Below are 17836 nucleotides of genomic sequence, written 5' to 3'. Positions count from 1 at the left end.
TCCTATGGAAGAAAAAACAGTAGTTTAACCACTTGCCATGTTTCCCATTGTCTCCCTGCACTGATAAAATTCCCCAGGACAGCTCCTGGATCTTGTCACCGTTACAGAATAATGTGGTGATATCAGTTGTGGCTGTGGTGTGATGGGCTCATTAATTGCTCTTAGGTATCTGCATGTTGCTATTAATACTTAATCACTGGAATACATTTTAAAAAAAACAAGAGGGAGGAACAAATACATGTCAAAGAATGAAAAAGATCAATACCAAATGCATTTACATCACTATTACTGTAGACAAGTTATCTTAGAAAGAGCAGTAGATACTGATTAAACAACTGCCCTCACACGAAGAGTAAAGGCCAATCCATTGCCTGTCAGAAAGCTATAAGCAAGGACCATGATTAGCCCCTGAACATACTTACCAAAGAGAAGGTCTGTGTGTAATAGAAAGCAGGGATATCCCAGCAGCTTTTGCAGCTTGGAATATTTTTCCTTCAACATCAATGCTTACAGCACTCGTGCATTCATCCAGCAATGCGTATTTTGGCCTTTCAAAAGCAGATAAAAACCATTACTCTTCTATGATTTTTATTTTCATGTACGATGTTTAATTGAAAGAACAACAGAAAGGAGAGATCTTTTTTTGCCAGACAGCTGTCTCTCATTTACAGCTGTAAGCTGGCTAGCAACAACATAAAGTTTCCATGTACTATTCAGGTGCAGAGACAGCTTCCAGGAAAAATGGATTTTATTTCTTGGTCCATTTGAGTACACAGTGATCTAACTTTAGTGCTCTAGTTTGACCTAGTTTTATTCTGTCCTGTCATCAAGTCATGCAGTAGCTCAGCCAACTCAGAAACTTTCTATCCACTGCTATGTATGGATTAGGCTGCCTTTGTGTGCTTGCAGTCTCCAAGACCAAAACGGTTTGGAGCCTGGCTTTCACACTTCCACAGCCTCTGCAACAGTCCACAAGACTTCTGCAGTATTAGTAGGACAAATGCAGGGAAGATGTTTGTGCCTGAGATATTAAAGAAAGGAACATCTGGAAAGTGTATGCTATGTTGCCAAAAGCAAAGCTGAAGTAAGAAGCATTGCTCCAACTAAAAGCTTGTATGAATAAACAACAAGACCTGCGGTCCCATGCGACCATCTAGCTGTACTGCATATTGCATGGAGATTAAAGTCTGCTACTGGTCAAACTACAACTGGAAACCCACAAATCTCTTTCTCCTTTTCAGATGCTACTTAGAGAACAAATTGAAATGCTTACTTATGGTAAAACATCCGAGCCATGCCCATCCTTTGTTTTTCTCCTCCTGATAAGACATCTTTCCAATCCATGACAGCATCCCAGCCTTTAAAAAAAAAAAAGCAAACAAAACCCATCAGGACAATGTAAGGTTATGGAGAAAATGCAGCTTCACTTGCAATATCTCTGCAACCAAAATCACAAAGGGCATTGTCACTGCAGAAGAGACAGCTCAGTGATCTGAATCACATCTTCTGAAATACCTTAGTGCCTTTCTATGGGCACACAATTGGAAAAATGTCCCAAACATCATCTCAATTCCAAAAGTAGAATTTAACCTTTTTGGCCATGTAGGAATTGTCAAAAACACTTTACTTCTTTACTTACGATCTCTTTGGAAAACCATCTTTTACCTCTGTATAACTAAGGAATTCATTCTGTCATGTCATTCAAATGAAAAAAGAGGCTTATAAAAAGTGGAAGCAAGGACAGGCGGCCTGGGAAGAGTACAGGGACGTTATCTGGGAAGTTAGGGACCAGGTTAGGAAAGCTAAGGCCCAGTTAGAATTAAACTTCGCTAGGGATATTAAAGATAACAGGAAGGGATTCTACAGGTACATAGCAAATAAAAAACAGACTAGGGAGAATGTGGGCCCCCTCAGGAAGCTCTCGGGAGAACTGGCTACACAGGATTTGGAGAAGGCTGAGGTTCTGAATGACTTCTTTGCCTTGGTCTTCACTGCCAAAGGCTCTGACCACACCACCCAAGTCTCGGAAGGCAGATGCAGGGACTGTGAGAATGAAGACCTTGGGCCCACTGTAGGAGAGGAACTGGTTGGAGACCATCTTAAAAATCTGAACGTGCACAAGTCCATGGGACCTGATGAAATCCATCCGCAGGTCCTGAAGGAGCTGGCAAATGAAGTTGCGAAGCCGCTGGCCATCATATTTGAGAAATCATGGCAGTCAGGTGAAGTTCCTGACGACTGGAAAAAGGGAAATATAGCCCCCATTTTCAAGAAGGGGAAAATGGATGACCCGGGTAATTACAGACCAGTCAGTCTCACCTCTGTGCCTGGCAAAATCTTGGAGCAGATTCTCCTGGCAGGCGTGCTAAGGCACATGAAAATCAACAAGGTGCTTGGTGACAGCCAGCATGGCTTCACTAAGGGGAAATCCTGCCTGACCAATTTGGTGGCCTTCTATGATGGGGCTACAGAACTGATGGACAGGGGTAGAGCAGTTGATGTCATCTACCTGGACTTGTGCAAAGCGTTCGACACTGTCCTGCACGACATCCTTGTCTCTAAATTGCAGAGACATCAATTTGATGGATGGACCACTCGGTGGATAAAGAACTGGCTGGATGGCTGCACACAAAAAGTTGTGGTCAATGGCTCAATGTCCGGCTGGAGACCAGCAACGAGTGGTGTCCCTCAGGGATCAGTGTTGGGACCAGCCTTGTTTAACCGTCCTGTTGGACGAGGCCTCGCGTGACAACGGTTTAGTGTGAGGTGTCCCTGCCCATGGCAGGGGGGCTGGAACTTGATGATCTTAAGGTCCTTTCCAACCCTAACTATTCTATGATTCTATGTTTGTTTTACAGAGCAATTTGCTATTCTTTCTTGAAAGGTGTGAGTGAGAATGATAACAAATTCAGAGAAATAAAGCATAAAATCCCATAAAGAGCACTGCCAGACTCCACTCACTACTTCAGGCAAAGAGTAACTGTCATCAAATTCAACAGAACAGAGGGATGTGTTCTGTGTGCACAGGCAAGTAGCTGGCATACAAAACTGCATACAGACAGGAGGGTTTTCTACACAAAGTTCCCACTACCTTGCATTTAGAAATGACCCACAACTGTTGTAACCCTGGCTATCCTTATTGAATATTCTGCACAGAATCTAACTGATTTTTTTCTTGATTGCTTTCAGATACATGCAACAGAAGTGTGATGCATTCTGTCTGTGATCTGGTACTCCTGTGAGAACTCTTGTATGATTGATGCCCACTACTAATGAAAAACTTCAAATACCAAATTACCCTACTGAAAACTAGCTTTCAATCTAACTCCATCCAGATGGATGGAGTAGCAAAATGAGTTTTGAAAGGGAAAGCGTGGAGGTAGAGAAAATCTGGTAAGACATTTCTCTAATACAGCATCTATTTATGATGCAGCTGGAGCAGGCATGAGAAAGTAAAAAACCAGTTTCCAAATCAGCCCAGAAACACTATAGCTAAAAAATCAACAACACAACCTGCGGCTCTGCCACTGCCCAACTGAAAATAAACATTTGCCAGAAAAAAACTATTAGCAAGGTAAAGCAAGGAGGGTTGGCTGTGTCATTTCTGGTATCTGAACAAAGGTGAGACAAGTGGGGCTTGTGAGGGTGCAGGGGATTGGGGAGTGCTCTGCCCATGCTTGGTTGCTACACCAGGGCTTGGTAAGTCTGAGCAAAACCTCAGTGAAGCACCTGGTGAGAGGCTGTGTGACTGAAAACAGGAATTGATAATGCTAGACACTGAATTCCAAGGATTTTCTCTATGTAAAATTGTAAAATACAATGTAATGACTTTTTAATATCTGTGTACATAGTTAAGATTTAAAAAAACATGCATGCACACTGCAGAAAGACATCACCTTTAGTGATCCTATTGTTTTTCCCTAGTTTCTTTCCATTCTTGCTTAAGGATCCCAGTGGGCACCCCCTTGGAAGCACATGCTTTCTATCAGGAGGCTCCTAGCAAAGAAGGAGTTGGGTAAGGGTTAACTGAATCACCAGCTGGATGAATGCTGGTAAAGGGAACAGATAAAGAGGGGCTGCTGCTGAGCAGTCCCAGTGCTGGGACCACACAGTGAGCTGGAGTGATGCTCTAGTCGACACTTTCAGCTTCCAAAAAAGGACTGTAAAATACCTGGAGCACCCCTTTTTGGCAAAAGGTTCTAGGGACAAGAGATGGGAATGTCCTTCAAGAAAGCCATAGAAACAATGATGCTTCTGAAGACAGGCTACTGATCATATTCTGTTGTTTTTAAGCTGAGAATATAGATGAACTGAAGGGATCTGGATCTGAGCTAGAGTGTGGGTTGGTGTGCATGTGAGCACATGTGCCTGAGAAACGGCACAGGCATTCATAGTTTTTTCCAGATAAGCTGGTTTAAAAGACCAAAAGAGAATGAAGTTCAAGAAGAAGCATCGTATTGTCAGCAAAATCATTCTATTACTTCCCTAAAGGTATAAGATTAAGCCTCCATTTACCGGCATACAATGATCATCTCTGTGGTCACTTCTTACATTCTGAGTATTAGTAGTGCATCTTGTCTCTTCCTGCCTAGCTCCCTCTTTTAATTTTCCTATTTGTCACTTGGAATGTCTCAAACAACAGATAAGGAAGAATCCATTTTAATACTGTAACTTTTTAAAATATATTTTCTAATGTCTGAACAATTTCCTCTGAACACTTGGGCACAAGAAACTGACTCCCTACTGTGCGTTAACAATAATGCACCTACAAGTGTTTCTCTTTTCTTCCTGTTGACATGGCATATGTTAGTGAAGGTCACCAGTGTTCTAAAAATATCAGCCGAGTCAGTGGCTTATGTCACCCATAGCTACATCCACTTCACAGATGAAGAACTGAAACAGCTTGTCCATGAATGCAGAACAAACGAAATGGCTTGTGAATGAACACAGCACAAACTTCTCAGTAGGTACAAACATAATCTTGGCTTTCAGAGTCCAAAGTCCTTGCCCAGCTTCTTGTTACACATAGCCTTTGGTTGCACGTGACATGATGTAGATGTGACAAACACTGGATGTCACAGAAATGCCTTTTGCAACCAATAAGACAAAGACCATGTGCAATGTGTTAGGGCAGAGCAACAGCAGTAGAAATATATATAGCTGTCAGCAGAAATTAGTGATAGCCTCGTGATAGCAGCATTTCATTTTCTTGCATGGCTTCTTTTACAATTCTTTTTACCTCCATTTTCTCAAGGGAAAAGCAAGCTAAAGTTGACAACAACAACAAAGGGCTACATTTGGGGTCTGTGGCACAGTGTATCCTTCATCCTTGTAAATCCTCACACTTCGCATGCAAGACAGTGTTCAGCTGCCAAAACAAGATAAAAGTTCTTTTCCAGATCTACACTGCAGTGTCATCAGACATGGGCTGGAGTCTTACAGCTTCATGACAGAAGAAAGGCTACCACAGCGAAGTACAGCCAGAGAGTCCTCCCCTGGTGAGTTTTTTAACATGGAGGCCTCTTGCACAGCCTATGTCCCCAGGCAGCTGTCAAAATGGAAGAGAGCAGAGCCCGGGAGCTGTACAGGATGAATATGCAAGGACAATCCTTAGCTGAGGGAGGAACAAAGAGATCATCAATTGCATGAGCCCCAGCTCAGCATGACACTGCAGGGATTGTGTCTCTGGATTTCAGAGCCACTGGAAAAGCCAGCAGAGCATTCCAGAGTTCCTGCTGGTGCCGTAACAAAAGCAAATCCAGAGCTAAAATGCTCAGATGAAAAAATTTGGGAGAGAGGAAATGTGCTTGTCTGTGTGTTTATACGTGGCCTAGCACAAAGGTTCCCTGGACAAGACCCAAAGATATGACAAATGTGCAAAATAATGAGGAATAATTATAATCTGGGGTGCTGAGAAACCATGAACAGGTTGAACTTGTTTAGTAATGTCATCAGCTCCAACCTGACAGGTCTGGTCATGCACTGAGCGTGCTGCTACACGTACCCATGGCTCCTCTCATGTGACAGACTATTAGGAGCCCAAGGCTGCATCCCCATTGACACTTGTTAAATAAATATACACAGATTTTCAAAGCAGGTTAAAAAGGAACCCCTTTACGCATATCTACTGCATATCTCCATGCCATTACCCACAATTTCTGGACATGCCTTTTCATCACCCATGCTGAAGACAGCCTTCTTTGCTATCCTCATTTTGTATGAAATTATTTTTCTGGTAGAGTTAGCAACTCAGCAGGTGTTGATGGGGGCTCCTTATCGATAATGTAAAGGTAAGTAACAAAATGCATTCCTGTAATATCCAGCAGGTGAGAAAAACATTGGTGTGGGCCTCAGTGGGAAGGAAATTCTGCCCCCACCAGCAAAGAGGGCTACTATCAATAGCAATTGTACTGGGTTCTTCTAGGGCTTCAGCTCAGGGACATCTGGAACAGTGATGGTGGTGGAGAGAGGGACAGTTATTCTGGTGATTTTGATGTACTCTGTTGCTACCAACTGAAAAAAGTTTCATGAAGATAACACAGAAGCTAAATGCCAAACTGGGCTAATTATTCTTCTAACCATTCTATTTACTTCTAACTGGGTCAAACCTTATTGCTAGAAAACTGGAGGAATTTCTGCCATTGGCAGCAACAAGAACATCAGGCTCTTGTTGGCTACTTAACACTTGGAATCTGGTGACCCTTGTACTGACGCAATGTGGAAGTAGTTCAGTCAAAGACAAGAAAGCTATGCCAGGACAAATAAACTGAGTCAGAGTTGCGCACTTCTGGCTCCATCTGGCTTTGTCATGACTGCCCACAGGGAGCAGAACACAAAACTGCAAAGCATCATATTATACACACATGACATTCTTGGTCAATTAAAGCACAACTGGGTCATGCCCTAAGGAGCCTGCTGTCTAGTAGAGGCTTAATACTGCAGGGGATAGGTGAAAGGGGATGAGACAGAAGTAAGCTTCTGAAGGAATGAGACAGAAGTAAGCCTCTGAAGGAGAAGAGGCTCTACAGACAAAAATACTGAAGAGCTATGTTAGATTTCTATAACGCAATGACTGACAGATAGTTAGCTCCATTCTTAGGATGGTTTATGGAATCAGTTCAAAATAGTGTGGACATACCTGCTATACCCACAATAACTGGAATAACTAAAAATGGTTTCATTGATTTTTTTTAGATGTATTAAATTTCCAGAAGCTGTATATAGCATATAATAGAAACTGCCTGGGAATTTTTCAGCAAAACTTCTTTTCTATTGGAAAATGCCAAGGTTTGTCAATCATCAAAGCAGTCTGCAAGGAAGAAAAAGATGGCTTGGGGCAAGCCCCTTTTTCTACAAGCTTTATATGGAATTTTTCATTATTTTGCAAAGAAAAAGATCCATAAAAATTATTTTATCTCAAAAGTCTGATTTTAAGAATAAAATAAAATTCAAATTAAAAAATAATTCAGCTACCTATAAAAAAGATTTTCAACTGCTCACTTTCAACAAGTATTTCACTGGCTTGCTGATTCAAAAAGAACAGAATATGAGTCTTTGTCCCAGACTGGGAGAGCTCTAATGAATATGTAATCATATGAAATCCACGTAACGTGTCCAATCATATGTCATGGATTTTGTCTCTGCTCCTACCTCGTCACTTGCCTCCTGCAAATGCCCAAGGGGAAAAGAAAACAAGTAAGTGTATTACAGACCTAAAAACTATCCTGGTATGTGGTAATCTCTTCCCTGTTTTCCAGCTTTGCCCACTTCTGTCATTTTAGATCGGCAAGTACCCAAGACACTTTTTTGGTAACATTTGTGCAGACTTTTGCACAGTGTGTCCTTATCCCGACTGGAGTTTCAATAACGCACAAGTGAACATTAACAGTTTTTTATAGATTGTGTGTGTCTCACATACAGTCAGACAGGCAGAAGAGCAACAATGGGGTCAGCAATAAATACCTTCTTTGGCTCAGAAAGTAGAGTGAGACTGATCCAAACCCTGGGGGTTCAGTTTGGCAATACAGAACACTGACCCCAGACAACGGTACCTCTTGTGTGGAGCACAGTAACTGCCCCATCACCAGTTACGTGCTCCAGCTGCAGGGCTATAAACCACAACTATGCACATTCAGAGACTGCTGGGGATATGGTTTTGGCCGCTGAGGGTCATGTGTTAACGAGTACATCTACAAGTACCAGCACGCTATGAATGCACACTTCACAGTGGCTTCTTGCCACAGACAATTTAACTGCTCCTCCTTTTCCAGCTCCCCATTCTAACACATCTTCTTGTTCTTCTGAAATCTGCAAAGTGACTCAGGAATACTGGCAGGAATAGGTACAATGTCAGTGTAGGAGTAGAGGCCTTCTCTGCAATTATTCCAGTCACTGAGTTTAGCTCTCTGCCCACTTTTTCAATCCTTGTGTCATAGTAGCAGATCTGAATAATTATCTGAATCAGAATAATGGCAGATTCTTATTTTCTCATGGAACTTGAGGCCCAGCTTGAGTCATTCTTAACAAAAAAGCTTTAACCCTGAGAAAGGTAAGAGTCTCTTAACAGGATTGTGAGGTGGAGAAGTATGTGTAGGTATACAACTGCTGCTGTAAATGCTTACTACTCCCCACTTTAAAATGTGCAGAAAAGACAGCAGATGAGTCTCCGTGCAGGCTTAAAAAAATTAACAAAGCAACAGGCTGCCATCCAGGAATGGGAATTTAGACATTGCCTTGGGATACCCAGTGGCTAAAGTCCTACTTTTTGCTGACAGAATGATCCTGAGAGACACCAACCACACATATCACAAGGCAACACACCTGAAATACCCTCTCTAAAAGTAGAACTGACAACTGGCAGAGAGACTCGGGGTACAAGCTCTCTGTTACCAACTTTGTCCTATGTCTGTTTTAAAAGCATAATGGTGGGGAGGAAATACAAACTAGAGATCAGTGGCTGGTGGGAACAAAAGGACAAAAATTATTGCTTTGCTTGGGAAGAAAAAGCCAGGAAATGCTCCAATTTCTTAGACACAAAAGAAGCCTTTAGCATCTTGACATTTACTGTGCTGGTGTATTTACACTGTCCCCTACTCTTAGGACAAACAACGGTGAGAACACATGGCAACTTAAACTGTAAACGGTAGCTGGTAACAGATCTACTGCCAGCCATTGTCCTTTGGTTATTTTTGACTTGCTCACTCTGGTGGTGTGGTATCAGACACTCCTCATGACATATAGTTCTGCTGATCCCATTATCCAGGGGGGTGAAAGAAGACCTAGCTCTCCTGTTCGCATGCTTTTGAGTTGATGCAGTCAGTGACATTATAGGGTTTTAAGACAGGTTACGTTTTCTAAGAAGATGAAGGAAGGTCAGTGATCTCTCAATACCACAAAAAGACTGGCCATTACAAGAGAACAAGGTTGCTCAGCGTGGACATGGATTTACTGGGGAGAAGAGGAACACTTCGCTCTTCTACCTCCGTTAGCATCAGAAGCAACAATGATGTGGTTGAGCAGCTCCCACGACCACAGAAAGTCTGGATCCAGTTTTGCCAGTTGCGTAAGTAAAGCTCAGTCACACTGAGACACACACGTAAGGAATAGGTTTTGTAAAGCTTTTTACAGAACTATGCAATTTACCTCCTTCTCTTTGAACTATGTGGTACAGATGAACCATGTGCAGGATAGACTCCAGATCTCGATCTTGGTAGCCTTTCTCATGCATGTCATCCACTGTGTCTGGATAGATGACTTGATCACGTAGCGTTCCAATGGACATGTAGGGCCTGAGAAATACAGAGAAATCAGTCAATCTGGAGCTGGCTCCAAGCGCGTGCATCTTGCTGATACTCTGTAAGCAGAGTACAATGCTTTAAACACTATGTTGCTAAAACTAGATTTATCTGTGGGTGCATTGTGGGAAAACATTTTTCTTAACTTCCCTTAAGGACAATGTATTGTTTCCATAATAGCTGATGACAGGGTAGCACCAGGGGCAGTATCATGCATGAAAACAAAATGATAGGTCAGGCAGAATAAACATCCACTTCATAGCCCCTTCTCACTGCTTTCACTTGGAACTGGGGAAACTCTATGCTGTGTTCAAGGTTTGGTACGCTTAGAGATTACACACTGAATTAAACACTCACATGTTAAAATCAAATGGTAACAAAAATGTTGCAGCTCAAACTTGGGTAAAATTTCCTTAGTGCAGCAGGAGATGCCCAAGTAAGGCAAAAGAGCACTGAAAGCCTCCTTTGCACACTATTAATTTGGACTGCAGTACTGGGACTGGGTGTAACTTATCTGGCTCCAGAAGGCAGTGTAACACTTCTGAATTGCAAAAAAGCACACATTAGACAAGCTGATCAGCTTAAACCTCCCAGTGCCAGCCTCCCTCTGCCAAGCACAAGGCTGAGCTGTATGTGAAGCAGCTTCTGAATCACCACATTCCCAGACAAGGTAATCCCATCCATTTTACTAAAACAAGCTGTGTCCACCTTGGAGCCAGAGTCCGCAATCATGGCCATGTCCCTGCAATGGCTATGGACGGTCTCCACAATGTCACAAGCTGTTCCCGGCCTCTGGTACAGCCCAGACCCCATAAATCCTCGTAGTCTCTAAACAAAGTCAGCTCAAAGAACAATTGTACACCTCTCTAAAAGACACCAAGCCATTCAGGCTACGATGGCAAAGGCAGCCTAAGAAACACTTATTTGACCATCTCTTTTGCTGCTCTTCTTCTAAGGATTTCTTGTGAAGGACAACTATCTATCCAGTCCCACAGACCCTGCTGATACTCTTGGAAGCTGGAAACACCCTGGGGATGATCTGTAAGATTCTGAGTTTGGAAGAGAAGGCCAGAGCTGAAGAACGGTCAGGTTCCAGACTCTGTTCTGCTTTCTGAGCCAAGAGCTACATTAACATCCTCTGAGTTCACCCCCCAAAACAATGCTAATCTTATTAAAGCTGTGGTACCAGGGGATGATGACAGAGAGGAGCAGTTAAAATTGGGCCAGCAATGAAGAGGTTTCCAAGAAGCTTGCCCTTACCACAGAGAAATGCTTCCAACAACTTCACAGTGTGTTGATGAGGGGTCAGTTTTCTTCCCTGACAAGCTCTGGACCTGTGTGGTGGGAAGGTCTCAGCCATGATGAGGTTTTCCCTGACAGGTATGTGTAATACCTTAGCAGATTTCTTCTGTTCCCTTGGAAGTTTCTCTGCAGAAGGGGTGGCTCTACCCATTGTTATTCTGAGAGTCCCCAAAATACACCACAGAGTACTTTGAAGGAATTCATAATGCAACAGATGTAGAATTATAGAAGTAAAGCTGCAACATGAACTGAAAGTCACATTCAAGCTGGCATCAGAGGCATTGGTTTTAGTGCTGCAGAAATCCATGGTAAGCCCATCTGTAACTGCCTGAACTACTTTCATCCCCAGTTAGGTGAGGGTGGGAAGGGCAGGGGATCTGAACTGCTAGCAAATATCGGCCATCTCCCTGCTGTGGGCAGGCACCAAGATGGAGCCAAACCAGAACTGCAAATCAAATACAAGCACTGCTGCTCCTCTTCGCTCATTGTTCTGCTTTCTGTTAATTGTGGGAAGAGTGCTGCTCTGGGCTGCTGCATGAACACTAGCATCAAGTGCAGTGAACCATTTACATTAATGGGGATATTGCAAAATATCAACTCTAAACATTATGTAACTTCATGAAATAATGATATATTACATTTCCATGGTGCTCTCCATCCAAAATCCCAAAGGCCTTTACTGCTTGCATATGTGGAAATTATTTCACTCACTCCAGGCTGCTGCCATCTCTGGGACGGAAGACAGCAACTCCACCTGAGCTCAGAGAATCATAGAATCAAAGAATAGTTAGGGCTGGAAAGGACCTTAAGATCATCTAGTTCCAACCCCCCTGCCACGGACAGGGACACCTCACACCAAACCATGCCACCCAAGGCTTTGTCCAACATGGCCTTAAACACCGCCAAGGATGGAGCATTCACAGCTTCCCTGGGAAGTTTAAATCAGGCTGGGCTTAAGACTGTAATACAGGTGAAGCTGCAGGTAAGGGCAAGGAGGACAGAGTTACCTATCATATAATTTGGCTGGGGTTTAATACTTCACTCTTGTGAAGCGTGATCCTGTAACGACTACCAGCTCCTACCTCACAACTTGGAAGACAATGCTCACAACAACTGTGCCAGGACACTTGTTGCCATGCCATTTACTGAGTCACCAGCACCACTCCCTGGTACAACTGGATTTGCCTTGTGGCTTCCCATCTAAATCCACCAGTACTACCAAGAACACCTCCCCACACCTAGTTTGTAAAAATTAAAGAAAAGCCCAGCCTGCAGTGGAATAGCAAACCCCATCAATTACTGACTAACCAGCAGGCAGGAAGAATGGCTTATGGTTATGGGCCTGTCTAGGGAGATGGGAGAGCACATTCTGCTTTACCCATCCTACAGGGAGCCATTCGTGTCCCTGAAGGAACACATCATCTTGTCTGGCATGTGATGTCTTGTTTGGGGCTCCATCTCTTGACAACAAAGAGGCATCTCTGTGGTTGGTTTATCCCATTTATTTTAGGGTGGGGATGGATTGCCTCCTGGGGGTGTCTTGTCCCTCAGTGGGGGTTAGAGCTCAGACAACTAACTTAGCTAACTTCTAAAGTGCTAAAGTTAGATGAGATCTCATCTAACTCACACTCTCAAAAACTCATAGTAAACCAGACTTCTCTGTCTTGAAGACAGTAACCTCCTTACATACCACAGGTGCCACAAATTCTAATGCACTAAAACCTATTAAACACCAGATGTTATTGTAATTACAGTTACTTGTGTGTGATAGTTAGGCATAAAGTGGTAAGAAGTAACTGGATGCAGGAACAATGAAATTTTGGCTTTGACAGTAAGCTCCTTGTTAGAATACTGTTTTCATTAAATTCTTAGTTCAAACAACAAAACCAGTCTTTTTGTCCTGAAGTAGTACTCCAGTTTAACTGGCCTTGGTTGATTTCTGATGGAGTTTTTATACTCGGCCAGTGTCTGGGTTCCAGTCTCAAAGAAAGCACTCTTACAGACTCTGAAAGCAACATGTCTGCTGTGTGGAGGTCATGTCTTCGATGGTAAGAGCTCAGCAATTGTATTCTTTCTCTGCTCTCTGAAAAAAGATTCCTACAGTGGTTTTGAGAGACAGGATTTAAGATCAGTGATCCCTTTTTAAAGCTTTGGTATCAGACTTCCAGAAACCTAAGAAAACTTACTGATTCTTGCCTGGTTTTCTGGAATTTCAAGACATTTATTGGAAGAGACACTTTCATTTCTCAGGAACTGATCATTTTTTCAGGCAGTTTGACAGTTTTATTGTATCACCAATTTGTGTTTGGTGCTTCATTTTGCAGTGTTGTAACTTCATCCTGCTAGTAACAAGCCATCATCCCTAAGGCTTTCAGCTTCCTCCTTGTACCACAGGCTTTAAAGAAAAATGATATAAAGACATGCTGCAATCTGAAGCCTGTGGTACAGACAATTCCCCAGTGCCCTATTGACACATGACATTGTGTACAATGCTGGCAAATTACTGGGGAAATTATACTGGGAGGAAGAGCGAGCGTGGCCAATGATACAGCTTCTTTATTGTGCTTTGCTTTGGGAGGGAGGTGCTACAAAACATAGAATCATAGAATAGTTAGGGTTGGAAAGGACCTTAAGATCGTCTAGTTCCAACCCCCCTGCTGTGGGCAGGGACACCTTATGCATATTGGAGTACACATCAGTAACTTGTCTTTCCAAACAGAGGGCTTACACGCTGAAGCTGTTAGGCATAAGAGGGGTACAATGCCAATTCAAAGGTTTTGTAGATTAACACATCACACTGTTAATGAGGCAGTGTTAGCTATAACTAACACTTAGTAATTCTCTGATATCTTGAAGAGCAGAGGGCTTCACTCTTCTGGGTAGCTAGTTAAGGGAAGATGATTTGCTTAGATGTCAGTAAATTTGTGTTCCCAAACCAGAACAAGCCATATCCACTTGAAATGTTTACAAATGAATGTATTCAAAGGTGTTTTCATCTTCCATGTAAAATAAATTGTGCTGACAGAACTGATAACCTGTTCTGACATCCATAATAATATTTTAAAGAATTATAGCAACTAACCAATACGCACTTTGAGAGGCTATAAAGCAATCAGAATGGCCAGAGTCTTAATTAGAAGCACTCTGGAATAAGAAAGGGACCAAAAACATATCTTAATTAAGAGCTGACATCAGAAGTTATGGAATATTAGTCCAGTGTAAGTGCCCAAGAAACAGCTTCCAGGTACAGGCTGTGATTAATACTTCCTCCATGAAGGGTAAAGTCTAAAAACATGCGGCTTGTGATTCTGGAACCCCAGAATCCCATCTGGATGTCCCCAAGTGAGCAATCAGGACCTGACTTGCCATTTGATGTCCAAGTGTATTTGCAATTATTATTGCACTATTATTCTCACAGTCATGCAAAGTTATGTGGGAAAATTATGTGTAATGCGACTATAAATTCTTGACTGATCCATCCTTTAAGTTTCTGTCTCTGGCTGACAAAATGCCTCTCTAATATATCCAAGTGGGAGAGAGAAAGGAGAACACTACACCTAGAATTCTCCTTTTAATATAAAATGCAGTTTGCATTTTCAAAGGAAATTGGGATGGTTTCAGAGTGCAATTCAGAGTGCTTCCTTTGACATCTAAATAAAATGTATTCCAAATTTAAGCACCTCTATTTAAGAAGATGATTCTGGAGCCCAAACTCCAGCCATGGAGGTGTCTTCCAAGAAAACCTGGAAGATTATAAGGAGTCAGTGCTTGCACTGAAGAATCTCCAGTCCAGAAAGCCAAGAGCACTGCTCATACCTACAACTGTGCTCAAATGCTAATTCCCCAGAAGGTCCAGTGCAGCATGGAATACAAAACCAGCATCTTTAAGTCCAGCACAAAACACTGCAGCTACTAGAGATGCAAGAGGAAGGACTGTATGACAAGCTAATGGTTAGCTAGAGTCCAGGCTAAAGAGGAGTCAAAGGGAGGGCACATTCTGATCTTCCCACTGAAACAAGGAAACTCCTGCTAAGAGACAGGAATAGTGTGTCAGAAGAGAGTTACTGGAAAGAGCCTAATGATAACTACACTAGTGAGAGTCTTCAACTGGAAAGAGGGAGACTTTAGTACTAGTTCCTTGTGACATGTTATTTATGCTATTCCTTTTCCTCCCAATGCTCTTTAATATAAAAAACAATAACTACCCTAATCCCTCAGAAGCACTGTAAAAATATATTAAAGGGGGTTCTAATCTTATTTAGGTGCCTGGTGTCAGGAGAGAGCTTGTTATAGATTAACAGTTTAATGTTTAGTACTCAGTTTGGCACCCAAACTTCAGTAAAAGGCCGAAGTTCAGGTATACATTTATATTTAGAGATTCCTACGGATTAACTCTAGGTGGCTCCCTTTACCTACTACTTTTCCTTTTTTTTTTTTTTTTTTTTTTTGGCTCGTTTTCCCAAAGCCCTAAACCTGTGCTTGATTATCTCGGGGCTCCACCTATACTTACAACTTTCCATCACCTTGCTGGTGACAAGATCATCACTTTCAGGTGCTGTAATACCTTGGCTGGAATCACCTCAGCAGAACTCCAACACTTGCCAGGTCAATAGTAAAACCTCCATAGTTTTCAACAGCAGCCAAGCTTGATGAACAGTGATGCTCAAGAAACGCCAACCTCCACTAAGTGTTCTGGGTTCCTCATAGTTCTTTGATATCAGCAAGAAAATAAACAGCAAGAAAATAATGACGGCACCACCTCAACAACTTTCAGAAAATAAAAGGTCTTGAAGAAATAAGAATTAAGTGCTCTTCTTAACTAGCATTGTAGCTCTCATAAGAGCATTAAGTAGCTCTCACACAGAAGGTGGTAGTACCAGACAGTTAAAAAATAATAAATAATATAATATTTAGCAAAATGTTAAAAAATCCGCAAGCTCAGGTTACCGTGCTGTATCTAGTTCAAGGGATTTTAGGGCCCGCTAAAGTTACAGCAATCCTTCTAAAGATATAAATAATTGATCTTTCTTTAAAATACCCTACATTGAACTCTCCTCTACACTCACACAGAACTAGCCATGATCATCCTCTAAATATTTCAGACAGATCAATTACCAGAGTGGAATTCAATCAGCTTATTATAGCCATTAACTTAGTTAACAAGAAATGAAATGCACAGAATGAAAGGCTGAATTCTCAATGCACATAATTAGAATCTAATATCAAAGGCTGAAAAAAACCACCACTGTGGTTTCCTTTGCAAAGAAGCCATGCACATCTCTGCAAGAAAATAATCTGGGAGGAAATAAGAACCAGAAGGGTAAAAGAAACCTTTAATTTAAAGCTCTCCTCATGCTCAGGTATCATCTCAGCTCATGATTTACTTATTCACCATTACCAACATGACTTATAATAAAATTAGAACTGGTAAAATTGCGTAAAAGTTTAAGGTGAACAATTCACAAAATTATTCAGTTCAGTCAATTTGTATCTTGTGATAGACAGACAACAGAAAAGACCAGAGGAACATATATATAATGAAAAACAAATCCCAGAATATTTCTACAAAATACAAGCAGCTAATGGAATCTGAAATAATTATATGTGCTGCAATGAATCAAATCAACCAGGCAGACAAGTAAAGGAAATATACTCTCCTTTTCTTAAACATCTGACTTTTTCAGGCCCGGCCTTTCCATACCTGTGGCAGTCCTGATGATAAAAGGATTATTTGGATGGATGATCATTAAGATTAATGAAATGCAAAAAAAGAACAATGAGCTGCTCCGGACAAGAGCGCAGCCTGCCAGTCCCACCAGGCATACCCCAGCCTAAGAGGTGTTCCTGACTTTTATCACAACAATCTAACACAGTGAGCAAGGAAGTTTCCCTCTTTTAGAAAGATCCCAAATTATTTATGGTTTTGCAGATGAGAAGTGACTCCTTACTTCACAGGGAAGAGGAAGTGCAGACAGTGAAACCTCTACAGCTGAGGCTGCTTTTGCTCCAGGTTTCTGTAATGCTTAGTTGTCCATGGCATAGTTTTTTTTCCCATGCACTGCCATATGAATATGCAAGTAATACTGGGACAATAGCGTGTCTCCAGCGAAACACCCTGACAACAAGTGAGAACTCACACACTGCACTCACTTCCCTCCCTGATCCTCTGTGAAACAACGCGTTACACAGGACAGAACATGACAGTGCAGAACACAAAGACACACCATGTATATGGATACATGGAATATTATTACAGCCATTTTACAAGCATTATAGGTACCTGGAGTCGCCATAAGAGAGCTGTAGTAATCTCTAGCAGAAACTAAAATTGATAGGGTATAATTAATGCAAAACATTAGGCAGATAAACAAGCCTGGAAGACTCTTTCCTCCTGGGAAAGACATGCTTCCATCTAAATTAGGCTACATGCTGAACTGCAGAAAATATTCACCTGCTACATGCTCCCATGAGACCATCATATAATTAATGACTCAAGAACAAAGAACTGAAAATTTAGTGTTCTCAGGACTACTCAGCATTATTTGCAGAAGAGACTCATCTCACCTAAAAGCTACTCATCCGAGTCTGAGTTAATCACCCCAGACTCTCTTTGTAGTCAACAGAGTCCTCTATTAAACTGGTACCTCTAGTAGGTCCCATGTATCTTAGATGTTTGTCCTAGGACACAGGATGTACAACTGCAGTGATCTGAACTGGAAGACTATTGTGTATTGAGGGGT

General features: G+C 41.9%; 1 protein-coding gene across 1 annotated transcript in view; it reads right to left on the bottom strand.

The window, feature by feature from the left end:
• Positions 1-17836, bottom strand: part of ABCD2 (ATP binding cassette subfamily D member 2) — a 49083-nt gene that overhangs the window by 6168 nt on the left and 25079 nt on the right. Inside the window, exons 7-9 of the mRNA XM_062638311.1 lie at positions 9643-9788; positions 1274-1358; positions 423-548 (exon numbers count right to left, since the gene is read on the bottom strand). Of these exons, the coding sequence (XP_062494295.1) occupies positions 423-548; positions 1274-1358; positions 9643-9788 (357 nt within the window). The remainder of the gene's footprint in view (positions 1-422; positions 549-1273; positions 1359-9642; positions 9789-17836) is intronic.

Source organism: Pezoporus occidentalis, unplaced genomic scaffold (assembly GCF_034315485.1).
Source record: "Pezoporus occidentalis ecotype Australia unplaced genomic scaffold, CSIRO_AGI_Poc_V1 ctg56, whole genome shotgun sequence".
In the NCBI taxonomy this organism is placed as follows: domain Eukaryota; kingdom Metazoa; phylum Chordata; class Aves; order Psittaciformes; family Psittacidae; genus Pezoporus; species Pezoporus occidentalis.
Note: the sequence above shows the minus strand (reverse complement) of the source record. Positions and strands in the feature narration are given on the sequence as shown.